Below are 16545 nucleotides of genomic sequence, written 5' to 3' on the forward strand. Positions count from 1 at the left end.
ATAAATGGGCTAAAAACAATGGTGCTGGGAAGAGATTAGGCCTAATTCAAAGGCAGCTGCAGTACCAGCATTATCTTAATGACAAATAAAATGTTTAACCCTGGGACAAAAGGAAGCTACACACTATTTCACCCTTTCCTATCTATGCTCATCACTCATCACCAGGCATATTTTAACAGGCAGTTTTCTAATAAATTTACATGGAGTTGAATGCAGAAATGTATTTCAATATCTATTATCTAGCTATAAGCATTTCTAAAGCACAAGACTATAAATACTTTGAGAGCTTACAGTTGACGTTAACTATCAACAGCAATCATTTTCTTTTACACAAATATGATAATACATATGATTTTTTTTACCTCCCTTTTACAGCTAAGGATGCATTCTCCAATAACTAACTTACCTACTAATATGTGCATCTTTATAAAAAAAATTCTTCATGATTATATCTCATATATAGGGCCCTAACAAATTCTTGGTCCATTTTGGTCAATTTCACCGTCATAGGAATTTAAAATCATAAATTTCATGATTTCAGCTATTTAAATCTGAAATTTCACGGAGTTGTAATTCTACGGTCCTGACCCAAAAAGGAGTTTTAGGGGGGTTACAAAGACATTGTAGGGGGTGTTGCAGTACTGCTACCTTTACTTCTGCACTGCTGCTGGCAGTGGCTCTGTCTTCAGAGCTGGGCAGCTGGAAAGCGGCAGCTGCTGGCCGGGAGCCCAGCTCTGAAGACAGAGCCACCGCCAGCAGCAGTGCAGAAGTAAAGATGGTGTGGTATGATATTACTACCCTTATTTCTGCGCTGCTGCCTGCAGAGCTGGGCCCTCGGTAAGCAGCCGCCACTCTCCGGCCACCCAGCTTTGAAGGCAACCACACAGAAGTAAGGGTGGCATGGTATGGTATTGCCACCCTTACTTCTACACTGCTGCTGGCGGAGCTGGGTGCCAGGCCAATTGCCGCCGCTCTCTGGCCACCCAGCTCTGAAGGCAGCGCAGAAGTAAGGGTGGCAATACTGTGACCCCTTTAAAATAACCTTGCAACCCCCCCTGCAACTCCCTTTTGGGTCAGGACCTCCAATTTGAGAAATGCTGGTCTTCCCTTTGAAATCTGTGTAGCATAGGGTAAAAGAACACAAAAGACCAGATTTCAAGGGCGGGAGATCAGATTTCACAGTCCGCGCAGCATTTTTCATGGCCGTGAATTTGGTAGGGCCCTACTCATGTACTACATTACTGTGTTACGAGTCAAAGTCTATTAAAAACTCTATTATACTTTGCTATAAAAGAAAAAAAAACAAGTCACTCAATTTATTCCTCAGGACAGTAAACTGTTGTATTTAAAGTGCATATCGGGGGTTCAGTTTTCTTTTACATGGACTACAAAGGACAAGTTACCATATGGATACTGTGTGAAGGAACATAGTATAGGCTGTTGTGATTCGAGTTTAAACAAAAACCATTAGCATTGCATGTTTTAGCCTATATTTTATCATTATACCAATTAAGAACATTACATCTTTACAGAGTAATACTGCTTTCAGAGTTCTGGGTCTCCCTTTATTAAGTGTCACATTTTTTCTTACGAAATCATAAAATAGAAAGAGAAACTGAAATCTCACAAGTATTTAACTTTTCAAAGAAGCCGTATTTTAATTATTATTTAGTTATGATAATGCTAGGAGCCCAACACAGGCCAGAATCCTGCTGGTTCTCTTTATAGTGCAAAAAAATTTTGTTTACTAAGTTTCAAACAGTAACTCTACTGGAGGCAATGAAATTGCGAAGATGTCACTGAGGAGCTAATTTGGGTTCAGAACCTTTATTACTAGCCATGTCTGAGAAGGAAATAACCAACCTGTGCATTATAATCCAGTTTACCTGTACTATGAGCACAGTTTATCTCAAAGTTATTGATACACAAGCAAACATGAAACCCCAAGATGATTTTTAAAAAGTAACTTACGGAACATAATTGTACTTAAAGATAAAAAGTTGAATATACCTCATAAAAGAATTTAAACACCTACTTGTAGCATGAACTCCATACTGATCCTGTTTTCTATCAATCTCATAACAAGATGGGCTTTACACTGGAACATAGTGTAATATTCCCAGGAGAGCGTGTGAGGGTGTTTTATAGAAAAATGTAGATGTGATGCAGGGCTGAAAAATTAAATCAAAATAATTTAATGTATTTTCTGTTCTGAATATTATGGCAAAAAGCCCACAACAGTTACTGGTAACAAGATGATTGCAGTATACATTCATATTGTTTCTACTTATTTAAGACAACAATGCATCATGGATTTATTCATGAAAAAGTCTACAATTTTTATAATGTAGAGATAGGTGCATGTATATTACATAGAGGAGTACAGAGAATAAATTAGAAGAAACTACAGTTTCTTCTACAGTAATATAGTAATATTACAAATATGAAGTTGTCTAGTAAGAATTTAATCTATAAAAATCAGTGCGGAAAGGGTATATGTCATCAGGCTACTGAGAACTGCTCATAGCTTTTTGGGGGGGGAGGGGTCCCCCTTCATTTAAAATCAATTTGATTGCAATTACTACATATTTAAACAAACATTTATTTGGAAAGCATACAATTGATTGTTCTACAAATGAGAACAACTTAGTTGACCTTCTATGGATATTACTTATTTTATTTCAGTTTCATTTGAAAGCCAATCTCTGCAGCAAGGCTGTTGATAGTAAAATGGCTAGAAAAAGGGGTTTTGTTTAAAGCATAACATCTAAAGAAAATTTCACTAGTCTTGAATTACACAATGCAGCAAACCCTCCCTTATCCTATACACTGTTTCAGGTGGATTTTACAGTCAAAAATAGCTAAAATGAACCTGAACAAGCTACATACTGTATTAACAACGTAATTTAATTGGTCAACAGAAATTAGTATAAAAGGTCTCTTCCATTTCTAAGTCCACTGTTCTGCATTTATTTTTAGGTTGAAAAGTTGATGTTTGTTCAAATGCACAAGATCCAATTTAAAAAATGCTTTCATGGAGGAAGTTTCAATATGCTTCAAGAGAATATAATTTTATTATACTTTAATAAAATGAAAAAAAGATTGACTAAATGACTTTTTGGGCAGCACCAAACACAACAGGGTCCTGGTCCATGACTAGAGATCCTCAGCGCTGGGATAGTACAAATAAATTAAAAAATAATAATGTAATCCTTTTAAACTACTTAAAAACAAATAAAAGTTTACTAATCAAAGCATAGCAAAACCTAAAAACAACTTCAGTACTTAGGCACACTGGCATCTCCTATACATGGTATATCATGTGTCCCAAAACAGTGGTGGTCAGTAATCACCATATTTTCAAATTCACTTGCTTTTAAGTTGCTCTGAGACAGACCTAAAATTTTCAGTGTACTTTTTGGTTAGAACGTTTTATTAATTAATCACCCTCACTGACACTGCCCTTGAAGATGAGGAGGGATTTAAACAAAAATCTGAATTAAATCATACTTGCAAATTAAATATTTGGAAAATAAAATATCACATTGCCTCACTATATGATCAGATAAGGAAAGGCCATATGATAGTATCTACAAGCAAGAAACAGAGTTAAAAGTTCTCCTAACTAATTCTGAATTTCACAGTGTCTGTTGGGTTTAAAATCATAATGCACATGATCTGAAGCTTCTCCCTGTGAGGAGAATAGCTTGTATGGCATACAGACATTATATTTTAAATGGACTTCTTCTTGATAAGATTTAAAATAACTTAAAAATAAGTTGCCTGATCTATAGTCCAGTTCAAAAATAGAAAAGTTACTCTAATTGCCTTATTCGTGAGAAAAATAAGAACATTTGCCTGTTTTCCATTAGCAGAGAAGAAACTGGAGATGATAAATTTTATAAGTCTGAATTTATTTTTGTTTGGCTGATGAATTAATGTTCAGTGACTGGTTTTGTTGTGCTAGAGTTTTTCCCTTTAGTTATTTTTATAGGTGTTTTATATTGAATTTTCCATAAACTGGTGACATGTCTTAAGGCATTCGACCCAGATGAGATCGGGTCAATTTCCTCAAAAGTGGTCGTATATATCTGGATTTTTTATTATTATTATTTTATTTTTTGGTCATAGACCAACAATCTCTGTGATATGAAAAACACAGAATATTTTAAAATTGCTGCTTTAAACTTTCCCAAGTTAATGCTCGCCAGCAATGACCTAATTCAAACTTGCATGGCTTCAAGGCAGGCCCTTGCACCTGTTTTTTCCGGACTTGTGAGGCAGAGAAGGAGGAGCTGCAAGGCAGAGTGAGCAAAATTCATAAACCTTAAGAATCAAGGACTAGGTTTAGAAGCCTCGCCTTTTGGGTCAACATCCATCGGAGGAAAAATTCACCTTCCAGAATCTCCTAGGCTGTTCACCTTGGGGAAAGTCAGGCCACTGCAGCCTCTGACCAGTCTCTCCCTGCACCTGAAGGAGGCCCACTAACAAGTAGTGCTGGGCCAGCAGAATATCATCTGGCATCTTGTTTGCTGTTTCAGCTCCTACTTTACAGAAGCACAGAATACTGTGAGGACTGAAGAATTCCCAAACTTCCTGTTATCTTAAGTAACTTATTTTCCTGTCCATATTTTTTGCCTTGAATTTAACAGGAAGACACCCCAGCCTTCTTATTTGCTTTATTTTTAAGATGGGAAAGCGAAAGCGTGGCTGCGTGCATGCATGTGTGTGAGAGCGTCCTGCGACAGGGTGTATAAACCACATGCCAGTGATAAGGGGTTAGAGAGCTGCGGTGGGCCTGGCTGGACCTTCCTCCATCAGTCATGTCATGGGTGGAATAAAGGTTTAAAAGCAGGAATTCCTAGGCAGTTGATGGGCAGCTCTGAGAGAGAGCAGACAATAGCTCTACAGTCCTCAAGCAGATCTCCTGGAAAGCGTCAATGAAACTGCCCTCAAGAAGTTCATTCACCGATTTCCTAGGCCTACAAGGAAGTAGAAGACTCCGTTATATCAACCAGGCAGAATAGATTTGGTAAGCCCCTAAATTAGCTGTGAAATGTTCTGTGCTCCAACCCTCTGCCCTTCTCACAAGTAGTGAATAAGGAACTATACTGAAAGAACTTGTGGAGTGGGGAGCCAGGAATCCCCATCTCCTTCAAATGCACACAGACTGTGTGTCTTAAATTAGTATTGGAGAGACTCCCATTCATGCAGGCAGGGACACCCTATGGATTTAGCAGCACCCAGACAAAAGTAGGCACCCATTAGAGACACAAGAATTGCGACACACCCATAAAGTTTAAATAGAGAAGGTACCACAGAGAAAAAGTGCTCATAGTTTAAACAGCCCTAAATATTGTCTCATAAAGACAGTTATTAAACTGTGTTTTGAACCTGAAAGTATTGAGAGACTTGATTTTGTCATCTATAATTTCTGGTAAATAAGCATTTGTTAAACTTCTGTTTATCAAGGTTGCTCTGCTAAAGTTAGTATTATAATCTCTGTTGAGGAGAGAGAAGGAGAGAAAAAAGGTTAGCCACGACATAAAAAACTGAAGTTTGAGAAGAAAGTTTTATAATTGGCTCCAAGGTTTTGGTTAGGACAGTAGATAGCTTAATACTAAAAACAAGTTATTTAACAAACTTTAAATTATTGGTTTGATTGACTTCAGTAAAAATCTTTAATTGGGATCTATAAACATGCAGACAACCACCTTCTTAGTCTCTTTTACAGAACGTATAGCAATTGACTGGTTTTTGTACTAATTTGATGATTTAACTCCAATCCAATATTGATCTTAACTTATTTGATTGGATACTTATAACATTTTATTTTTAGTTTAATATAAACAGCTTACCTTTGATGATATGTTGTCATGATTTTAGTTTAAAAAATTTAATAATGTGTATAATTGATACCAAGTCACATTTATTTTTAATAAGTAACAGGGGTCCATATCCTTTGAGGACCTGGGATGGAAACCAGCCGGTCAAACTTAACGTCTGACCAGCTCTCTCTCTCTCACACACAAACCCCTTTTTTGAATTTCTTCTTATATCCCCTACCCCAAGAAATGTGAGACCATATGAATCTACTTGCATTTTTGTAGTAGCTCTAGTTTGTTGGCTTTTAAAAAACTTGATCTATTTTTCTGTGGCTTTCCCCAACACAACTCATATAAAGTCAGTTTCTCTGAAGTGGAGAATATGTTGCTGTTATACTTTTAGCTGCTAACAAAAAGCCAAAAACAAAACACAAAACACCCCAACACTAAATCAAGTCCTAACTCAGCACACCCAATTTAGTTTAACAAGGTATCAACCAGGCCAGGAGGCCTAAAATTAGATGTACCAGCTATGCCTTGTTTTCCAGAGGCATGCGCAGCAAGGCTATCTCATTACTTTGCCTGATTTGCTATTTGTGAAAGAGCAGGGCACTGAATTAAAGCAAAATCCAACATGAGCAGGCAGGCAAAGTGGAGTAATGACCTGGAATGCACATGAAAGCTAATTCTGTAACTGTCAACAACCATACAGCCTTGCGTGGTTGAGGATTCACCTAGGTGGGAAATTGGTTGTTAGTTACATTCCAGTTCTCATTCTGAAAGTCATTTCCTTCTCTGTTTTTTTTTTTTTATCAGTGTACAATTATTAAATGGGTATTCTGAGGCTATGAGTTCTGAATTTAAACCAAACTAAAATCTGGATGTGCATATACTCAAAAGCAGAAAAGCATTCCTGCAGATGGCCCAGCCCATCTACTTTTCTCAATGGCTCTTAACAGCTGGTCTACTTTTAAGTTTCATTTTTCTAATTAACAGGACAAAAAGATCAACATCAAAAGAGTGAATGTAACAAGAAGTGGTATCAGAAACAAGAGAGCAAAGAAAAACAAATCCAACCACCAAATTTACCATTAATGCTGTTTAAAAATCTAAAAATGATTAAAAATCATTGTAAAAGTAACAGGAATTAAGTTTTTAACTCCCTTTCCCTCTCCTGTCCCTGTAATGAAAACTGGTTTTTACAGCAGAATTAAAAACATTCAATAAAAATAACTGTCTTTAAGTTTTAAAATTAGAGATTCATAAAACAATAGTGATAAACTACATCCATGATGTACTTTATGAGACCATTAATACATGCCTTAGGCAGCTGAAGTCCTCCAGCCTTTGGCCTTGTGCCTCACAACATACCCAAAGTAAATATTAATGGCCTCATAAAAACACACCCTACAATGACTTATAGTTTAAACAAACATACTTGTCTTTCTCTTTTCCTCCTCCAAATATTGGATGCAGTAAAACTCCGCCAGTCTTCAGTTCATATACCACTATTTGGTCTAGCTCCTAAAAAGTACAATATATAAAAATGTATATATTGTTAAGCAGAAGAGGCTAATTAGTGGGCTTTCCAGTGTTCTATAAAGTGATCATTTCTTAACCTCAGAGATCAGACCTGAACAACAAGTGAAATGTATTTGAAGTAATTTTACTAATTTGTTTAAGAAAAAAAAATCATAATCAATATTTTAGCACCAGAGAGCTAGCAATTACAGGATTACAATGAAGAACAGATGTTCATCATCCAGGCAAACAGAAATAAAGCAGTAGAACTGAATAACAGAGCTAAAGTTTAATATTCAGTTGATAACATATCAGAGGAACTTTGCTTTTCACTTTGCTGGAGCATAAACTTCCTCTGATCCCCTGATGAGTAAAAGCAAGGGACTTCACCAATATCTGGGAGTGAGAGGTGATTTTGTTTCCAAGGCAGATTGGTTTTGTGTTTCCACTAAGAATAATCTATCACCTGTGATTACTACTAGCACAAGGAACATAGGAATTGCCATACTGGACCAGTCCATCTAGTCTTGCATCCTGTCTCTGAAAGTACATAGTACCAGCTACTTCAGAAAGAGATACAAGAAAACTAGAATTAACATCTTCAGGGAAATTTTCTTTCTAGCCCCCATTAATTAGAGGTTGGCTTATCCCCTAAAGTCCAAGGGTTCATAACCATTTCAAAAACTCTTGGTTGAACTTGTGTACTATTATTAGGCACATATATTTTGCTTTACAACTTCAGAGCTTTTTGCAAACATGATTATTCAACATGAAACAGTAATGAGTATTGAGAAGGAGCTGCGAAAGAGAGAGAGTTAAACATGGGTAAATGAGTTATGTGAGAAGTGATTCCTTCTCTCCAAAAATTTAACTACTAAGGCCAGTCTCACCATGAGCTCTATCTAGGCAGAACCCTGTGCAGAACTTACTGCATAACCAAAGTCTAATATTTCTACCTGTAAAGATGCTAAGGCAGTTTTGAGGAAATATGGTCAGAATATTTAGTTCATAACAAATCCTAATGTCCGCCTTGATTCATCTTAGCACCCTGGATTCACACTGGCCAACTTCTACAGTTTTGTGATGCCCCAGGATGCATCATTCAGTGAAGTCAAAGCTATCAACCTGGATCCCTCTTGGATTATGGAGGCAGCCCACAGGATAGCAAGTCAATGGCATTTTTATTATGAAGTACACTTTTAGAAGTTGGTGGTATATTATTTTAGACGCTTTGGTCTAAAACACAAGTATTTTGCAAAACACAGGCTATAACACAAAACCAAAGACATTTTATTAACTTAATTTTACAGCCTAAGAGCTACATTCACAAAAGGATTTAGGCACCTAATTGCTACTTTAGGCACCTGAATCCCAGAACTAGGCCCCACTGGGATTCACAAACCCACCACTCAGCTGCCACTGAACCCTGTCAGTTCCCAAACTCACTCAACACCTAAGTTTTTGTAGTAAAAGCTCCTTAAGTGCTTCTGTTTCTGCCTCTGTGCTCTTCAGCTGCACTCTCAGTGTCCAGACACCGCACTGTGATAAATGAAGCGTGGGAAAATAGGTGTTCCTCTGCTTCACTTGCCTGCAGAGTTTGATCCAGCAAGCAGGTTCACAGCTCTCCTACCGGATCAGGGATCTTAATGAAAAAGTCATTGGGCGCGAAAGAGAGAGAGAAGGAAAATGATTCTATAGCCCGGTTAGAGCACTCACTTAAGAGGTGGGAAACCTAGGATCCAATCCCCCTGCTCCAATGACTTTATTTATTTATCTACGCACAGTGGAACAGCTTCAACAGGAGAAACTCTGGGAGCCCCACATCAGACTATCCCCTAGCCCAGTGGTTAGGGCACTCACCTGAGAGGTGGCAGATCCCTGTTCAAAGCCTTTCTCCCAATCAGGTACTTGAACCTGGGGTCTCCCATATCCCAGGTTAGTACCTAGCCACTGGGCTACAAGTTAAAAGGAAGATCCTCCTCCCTCCTCCTCCTCCCTATGCTGCTTCTTGCAAAAATGGTGTAGACGCCTAATGCCAAGAAGGTTTGCACAGATGGAGGCGCCTCCCTCCAGGCTGGATCTAGGTGCCAAACTCCCAAAAGGGGGTGGGAGGGGAAGTCTTAAGATACACCCCTCTCCTTGGCATCTTCCATTGGCTAGATTAGGCGGGGAGCTGCATAGTGTGTGACTTTTGTGAATCCCATTCTTAGGTGCCTATCCCTCTCCATTCATTGTACAGGAAGCTTGAAAGCCTAATTCAGGCTTTGTGGATCCCAGTGATTTTCTAAGAACCTGAAGTTAAGCATGGTAACACTCAGCACTGCCATGCTTAAGTTCCTTTATGAATCTAGCCTTAAACGAATAACAGACAAATATTTTGCAAAATGATGCTATATGCAGGGCTGGCTCCAGGCACCAACAAAGGAAGCAGGTGCATGGGACGGCCAATGGAAAGGGACGACACATCCGGGTCTTCGGCGGCAATTCAGCGGCGGGTCCCTCAGTCCTTCTCAGAGCAAAGGACCCACTGCCGAATTGCCGCTGAAGAATGAAGCGGCGCAGTAGAGCGGCTGCCGAAGTGCCACCGATCGCGGCTTTATTTATTTTTCCGCTTCACCGCTTGGGGCGGCAAAAAAGGCCGGAGCCAGTCCTGGCTATATGATAAGTTACCAGAGCCCCTATTGGATCACCGCCATAGTTCAAGGAGAGATCCAGTGGTAACTCTGACACCACAGAATGATGAAGCAGATTCAAGTAATATACCTGTATCTGAGTTCCAATATCAATATCTGAGGTTTAAAAATCACATTCTTCTTTTCTTCCTTGTTACTGGGCAAAACACCCAAAGCAGAGGAAACTGTCTATAAAGGGGAAGCAACGACAATGACTGTGCACAAAGTAAACAGATTAAGAAAAATATTTTGCTTCTAGATTTCTTCCATTAGGTATTTCACTTGCAACAACAGGAGATAAAAGTGTTCTGTCAGAAGTATGATTTAACCTGACAGTGTCCCTTTAAATTGTAATTCAAAACTGTATTATTTGGTTTCTACCTTACCTTATCTTGATATTAAAATGTATGCATACTTTACAAGAACAAACTTCTTTTGTCTCATTACCTTCTTAATCCAGTGGCGATATTCATTGACACCAAAGGTTTTTTTCATCCAAAGGCCATAAATATAGCCAGAGATTCCCTTCAGCACCCACTCATCTGACCTGCAATAAGAAACAACTCTGAACTCTGTCTCCTTGACTTGCAGGGTATTTTGAACTAGCCAAGGGCAGCTCATGTTTCACTAAAGCACACATTTCAGCAGGTTATATAACTTCTCAAGTCTAAGTCAATAGGAGCCTGATGAGCTGTGAACCGATTTATGTGATATTCATTGATTCACAGATTCCAAAGCCAGAAGGGACATCATGATCATCTAGTCTGTTCTCCTGTATAATACAGACCACACAGTACTTCCTTAAAATAATTCCTAGAGAATATCTTTAGTTTTGCCACCCCAACTATCTCACGCTTGGGTTATGACTTTGAGAAGTGCATTCTGAGGAAGGATATGAATCTACAGAAGGAAGTTGTTTGGTGAACAATACCATCAGTTCCAAGCACAAGAGTGGCACAGAAGGCTGCAAAGATGTGAGTGGGAGAAAGAGCACAAAAGGGGCCCTTGTAAGGTGCACTAAGGCCTTGTCTATACCAGGAATTTGCCCCAATTACAGCTATTAGTGACCAGTCGAGTCTTCAGCACAGCTAAGATACATCAGGACAAATAGTTCAGAGTAGCTTTGCCTAGTCTACACTAGGAGTTTCAACTGGTGCCACTAAACCAGTGGCAGGCCACTGATGGCTGAAATCTACAGTAGACAGGACTTTACATGAATGCTAACAGGCTGATGGACAGGTGGGTAAGAATAGAAAGAAACTGCAAGAGATTTTTGATGGGTAGAGTTGTACAGTTATGAAGGTGAGGCACTCCCCCATCCTAGTAAACTTGCCCAGCCAATCCCATTCTCTTTGCTCCCAGACTTCTCGCTCCCAGGCCCAGTATCCACCCTCACCAGGCTCCTTGTCATAATCTACTAGTTCTCCCACTCCACAAGTACCCTGTTATTCCTTCTGAAATCCAGTCAGGCTGCTTACTCCTCCACACTGCCTGGGTGGCAGCAGATGGCAATATTGAGAGCACAAAAGAAGGTCTCCGTGCCATCAGTTCTAGTGCCACGTACCACAGCAGCCTGCAGTAGCCGGGAGCAACAATCACTGGGAAAGTCATGATCAGCCCCTGCAGCTCTAATGTAGGTGGAATCTTCAGAAAATGTACCTGCCAAACTCTAAGAATATGTGCATAGTGTAATTTTTCAAAGGTTTATAACTTAGCCAAATTTGGGCACATTTTCACGGGAACAGCAAAAGGCACATCCTTCAAACAAAGGCAATCCCTCTGCCAAATTTCAAGCACAGAGGCACTACAGCTTCTCAACAAAACAGCTGTAAGAATTTTTTTAACATGGGGGGAAAAAAATATTTTAACTAAGCTATTTTTCTTAAAACTTTCAAATTCAACCTGAGGCAGAGAGCCGACATGGAAAATTTCAGCCCAAATAGTTAAGATTTGGCAAAATGATATTCAACTTTATAAAAAAAAAAAAATCTTAATGGAAAGCGTTGGGTAACTTTAACTAAAGGCAGCACTAATAGCTCTGCCTATAACATGAGATTAATCTTTGTGCATATCTGAATGCCCAGAACCACTGTCTTCCATACCCCTGTGAGATACTTTTTCTCCTCAACAGATTAACCTATTCCAGAACCAGAACTCACAGCCCTGATCAGCTTGCATGGGTCCAACAGCTACAGGTCTCAAAAGTCTAGTTAGGACCCTTCATTCATCATTTTTTCATAGAACCCTTACAATTTTTTTTATGGACTATTATAATCAACCTCTAATGTCAGATTCTGATCTAAGATTTAGTTCTTTTACTCACTTTGCCCTACCTTATTTGATAACGACTGCATACATTAGGTTATATAATTTCAGTAATTAGTAGCTGGTGGGAACAATGTTTTTTCTTTAATTTCTCTTTCAGTGGGAAACCAAACAATTTCTCTTGAATTCTTATTCACTGATGATCCTAATGATTTGTATTATTTCTTCTAAGGATACTGTTTCGTCTACCATTAGGGTAAAATGCAACATGCAAATTATACTTCCAAAATATCCTATTACCATTTTGTATATAGTACTGTTTTATGGTACTCACCAGGACATTCTGGATATAAAACAGCCAAAAAATTGCTGAGCCAGAGCTTGAGCTAAGTATCTCCTTGTCAGTGGAGTCTCATCTATAATCATTGCACTGTGTAAAAGATTTGTGCTAGATCAAAACAAAAAAAGAACATAAGCACAATCTACAAGAGAAGGAAACACAATCAAAACAAAATACGAGATGTGATACTATCATCTGGGAATCTTTCACTGTTTTGCCATGCAGAACTTAATTTCTATTTTTCTTCTAAATAACCTAAAGACAGACTCTTTAAATAACCTACAGATCTCCAGCTGTTTTCACATGCATAAAATGCTTCTGTCCCAAATGCAGAACTAATGCTAGTTTGCTTTTTATGTTTTATCTGGTGAAACTCTATGGATACATGGCATCTTTTTCCAGCTGAAGAAATGTAACAAATTGTCATAAACTTCAGTAAGACAGCTGCACTTTATTTAACACAACCTTAAATGTTTTATGTGACAGCAATTCTGATTACAGAAAGCAAAATGCAGCCTTGCAAATGCTGGGTTTTGTTTTGCTATTTTAAATATAAATGTCTTTGTAAAAAGTAGGAAACTAGAAACTTATGTTAAAAGATAGCAGTATGGACAAAGGCCAATATTTTAAAACTTGGGTGCCTTAAGTCAGGCTATGAAACCAATATGAGTTGTGGACATTCCACACCTTTGCAAATCAAGCCCTTATTTAAGTGCCTAACTTTAGGCACCCAACTTAGAAATTTTTGGCCCTAATCTTCTCATCACCAGAAAAGGGATGCAGTCTAGGGTTCTCTCTCAGCACAAATTTTTAGACATATGAGTGCCATAAATACTAACCTAAAAATACTCATAGAAGCATAAGCAGCTACTTCAACATATGCTTCATCTACAAAAACAGTCTTGAAACAGGAGTAAGGGTAGCGACAGGTAAGAATCTCCTCATAGAATTCAAAGACCTCATGAAGGTATGATGTGGTGTGTTTGAGCAATGGGAGAAGCTGTGGTAAACAAAAATGAGTCACCTAAAAAAAAAAAAAAGTAATTTAACAGGAAACTTAACAATATTTAAATATATAAATATCAAATTTTAACATTACATAACATTTAAAACAAAGAAAAAAAAGTCAAAAGAAAAACAGTGTTGTCCCTATGTAAGAGGCCACTGCAATGTAACAGAAACCAACATTTGTACAGCTGTGGTAACAGGTATCATGGAAGGAAAGGACACAGTGATGCCAATCTTAATTGTGAGAGCTGCAACAGAAAAATAATTTATTTGAAAGGTATTGTATAATGAGTCAAGGTACACAGGTATGCAGTACTAAACTTTTAAAGTTAGCCCATTCACCAGTGTGCATTACAGGTCAACATACAGAGATTATTTTGGACCAGGAGATTGGGAAGCATTACAAAGGATGTCTACCATTCAAAGACATAACTTTTTTTTTAAATCCATCAGTGACCTTGTTGAACACTATCTTCCTTTACGCAATAATACATTATTTTATATTGGACAGCAGCAAGTGAATCAAATGTCGCTATTGTTATTTAGTTTCAACCACATCATACCCTCATCCCAGTAAGTACCTTTTTGTTACTGTTATTTCCCCAAAGGTTACTGTGCAATTGGTAACAATGGACCTAATTATTAAGAATTATGACAGGTCTAACACCACTGATTTCTGTGAAGTAACATCAGCCATGAGAGTCTTTGGATCAATGTCATTAGTAGCCGTCAAACCATTAAAACACTGCAGAAATGCCATTTCTGTTTCTTTATCACTGGATTTTTCAGATCACTTCCACTAATTTTTATAATAGATATTATATTTCCCACCAGATTTTTTGAAAAGTTAATTTATTCCTGTGAAAGATACCAGACTGTCAGTACTGGAGACTAAAGTCTTCAATTTTTCCACAGATCAAATACAGCATAGACATCAGTAGTATAGGTTTGCCATCAATACCCCCACCATGCTTGAACTCCAACCAAGAGGGACATAGATGGGCCACTTCCTGGGGTGAAAAGGTAGTTTAATTTGCCTGCCTAGTTCATCTTCAGTCTCTCTGAGAATATAGACAAGAGTATAAATCATAATGGCTCATTTTGTGGACATGGACAACACAACAGGCCACCATGAAAGAGACTCTTGCTACCAATTTATTTACATAAGCCACTGAACTATGTGGTAACAACTTGTAGTCACTATGAGCACTGGCTTGTATTTAAACCTATTGGAAAAGGTATCCTTTTACCAATCCCAACTAATCTAGTTCCCTGACTTCTACCTAGAGTTTTATTTCAGAGATACAAAACATTACCAGGATTTATAAAGGTAACACTAGATCAGTATCATCCCATAATTGTACTAGCAGAGACTGGTATGTTAATCATATATCTTTCTTGGACTGATACTTGCTGGATCTAGCTATAGGCACTAAAATGAAATAAAGTTACCAGTTCTCTAAAAAGGAGAGTCCTCTGAAGATTATTACCTCATGCATGTATGGATCAACAAGGATTTCAAAGGGTCCTATGGCCAGAGAGATGTTAGAAGCCGCAGTTGGAATAGTCAGCAAGTAATGAAAGGTCTTCTTTCTCATATCATGGGTATATATTGTTTCCACCAAATCTCCATTTGAAACAGCCACCATTGCAGCATCTACTGTATATTCTAGTTTCCATGTGCACAGTTCAGAGTATGAATCAACACAAGGAAACCAAAACCTAGGAAAAAGATTAGGATGTTAAAAAAAAAAAGAATAAGAAAACACTACATACTTTTCTTTTTTATGACAAGTTTTTCCTCTCCAATTCCAGGCTATATATATTCCTAAATACTTTGGTACTTGGCATGCAGGCAACCCCACTCTATATCTCTCACTATGCACCAACTTCACACAAGTCTGCCAGCAGTGGAAGCTTCTTTGCTACTGTTTCCCATTAAATTATGCCATGCAGACTTTAGAAATCTCCAGTGGTTCATTTTGTGCCAGACTGTGTTGAATTCACTCCAAACAGAAGTTTGAGATTAAATAACTGACATTTTCCACAAGAAACTAAATTAGAAAACCATGGAATTATTACTACGAGTATTTCCAATATGCTGAGATTCTGTAAGATACTCAAGATCCGTTATGCAATATAACATTTGAGGATTAAGATTCTTACCTTGTAGAATTTTGATAGCCACAAGAAAAGACATGGGCCCCTCTCTCTGCCATGCTACCTTCTACATTAGGCACCACAAAATGAAGGCCTCCCTTTGGCTGGTCCAGAGAAAAATTTATGTGCACCTTTAGGACTTTTAACTCTACAGCAGTAAGAAAGCAACCATGTGTTTAGTGTGTGTATGAAAGCAATTCATATAACATTTATTTTACAGGAAACATTCACAGGGCTCAATCTTGCAAGGTACTATGTGCCCTCAACTCTCATTAACTTCAGGGGGAGTGGAGAACATTCAGCAACTCACACAATTGGGCCATTTAAAGCTTAAATATTGTAATGTACCATCAAGCTATCAAACTATTTTCTATATTAAAAATTTTATATTAAGCAAAACCTTCACTTGTGGTTCCTTCTCACCTTCCAACGCCCCAATACTAAAACATCTTTACCAGGGCTTTGGAGCTAGTAAATACAGTAAGTGTCAACTATTAAAGGACACCATCATTGCAGAAGCTTAATCTAGGAAAGATTGATGTAAATACATCCTAGAAAATATAAATTAACTGTTATACTGTTCCAGCACAGTTATTCCAGTCTACACACAAATCTATATTTCTCATTCACATGTTATATGTATCAGACCACCCACCCACAAAAACAAAATAAAATAAAACCTCCCACAATGTGACAGTCAAAAGAGAAATGTAACTTTAAAAATAGATGAAGATATGAAAATACACATATCCTT

General features: G+C 38.0%; 1 protein-coding gene across 3 annotated transcripts in view; it reads right to left on the reverse strand.

The window, feature by feature from the left end:
* The window catches only part of TAF2 (TATA-box binding protein associated factor 2), a 90399-nt gene that overhangs the window by 57152 nt on the left and 16702 nt on the right, over window positions 1-16545 (reverse strand). For all 3 annotated transcript variants that reach the window (XM_065586068.1, XM_065586067.1, XM_005303376.4), the window contains 7 exons: window positions 15798-15939; window positions 15122-15353; window positions 13463-13647; window positions 12618-12731; window positions 10466-10565; window positions 7264-7349; window positions 2036-2171 (listed from right to left, as the gene is read on the reverse strand). In XM_065586068.1, coding sequence (XP_065442140.1) covers window positions 2036-2171; window positions 7264-7349; window positions 10466-10565; window positions 12618-12731; window positions 13463-13647; window positions 15122-15353; window positions 15798-15939 — 995 coding nt within the window. The remainder of the gene's footprint in view (window positions 1-2035; window positions 2172-7263; window positions 7350-10465; window positions 10566-12617; window positions 12732-13462; window positions 13648-15121; window positions 15354-15797; window positions 15940-16545) is intronic.

Source organism: Chrysemys picta, chromosome 2 (genome assembly GCF_011386835.1).
Source record: "Chrysemys picta bellii isolate R12L10 chromosome 2, ASM1138683v2, whole genome shotgun sequence".
NCBI lineage: Eukaryota > Metazoa > Chordata > Testudines > Emydidae > Chrysemys > Chrysemys picta.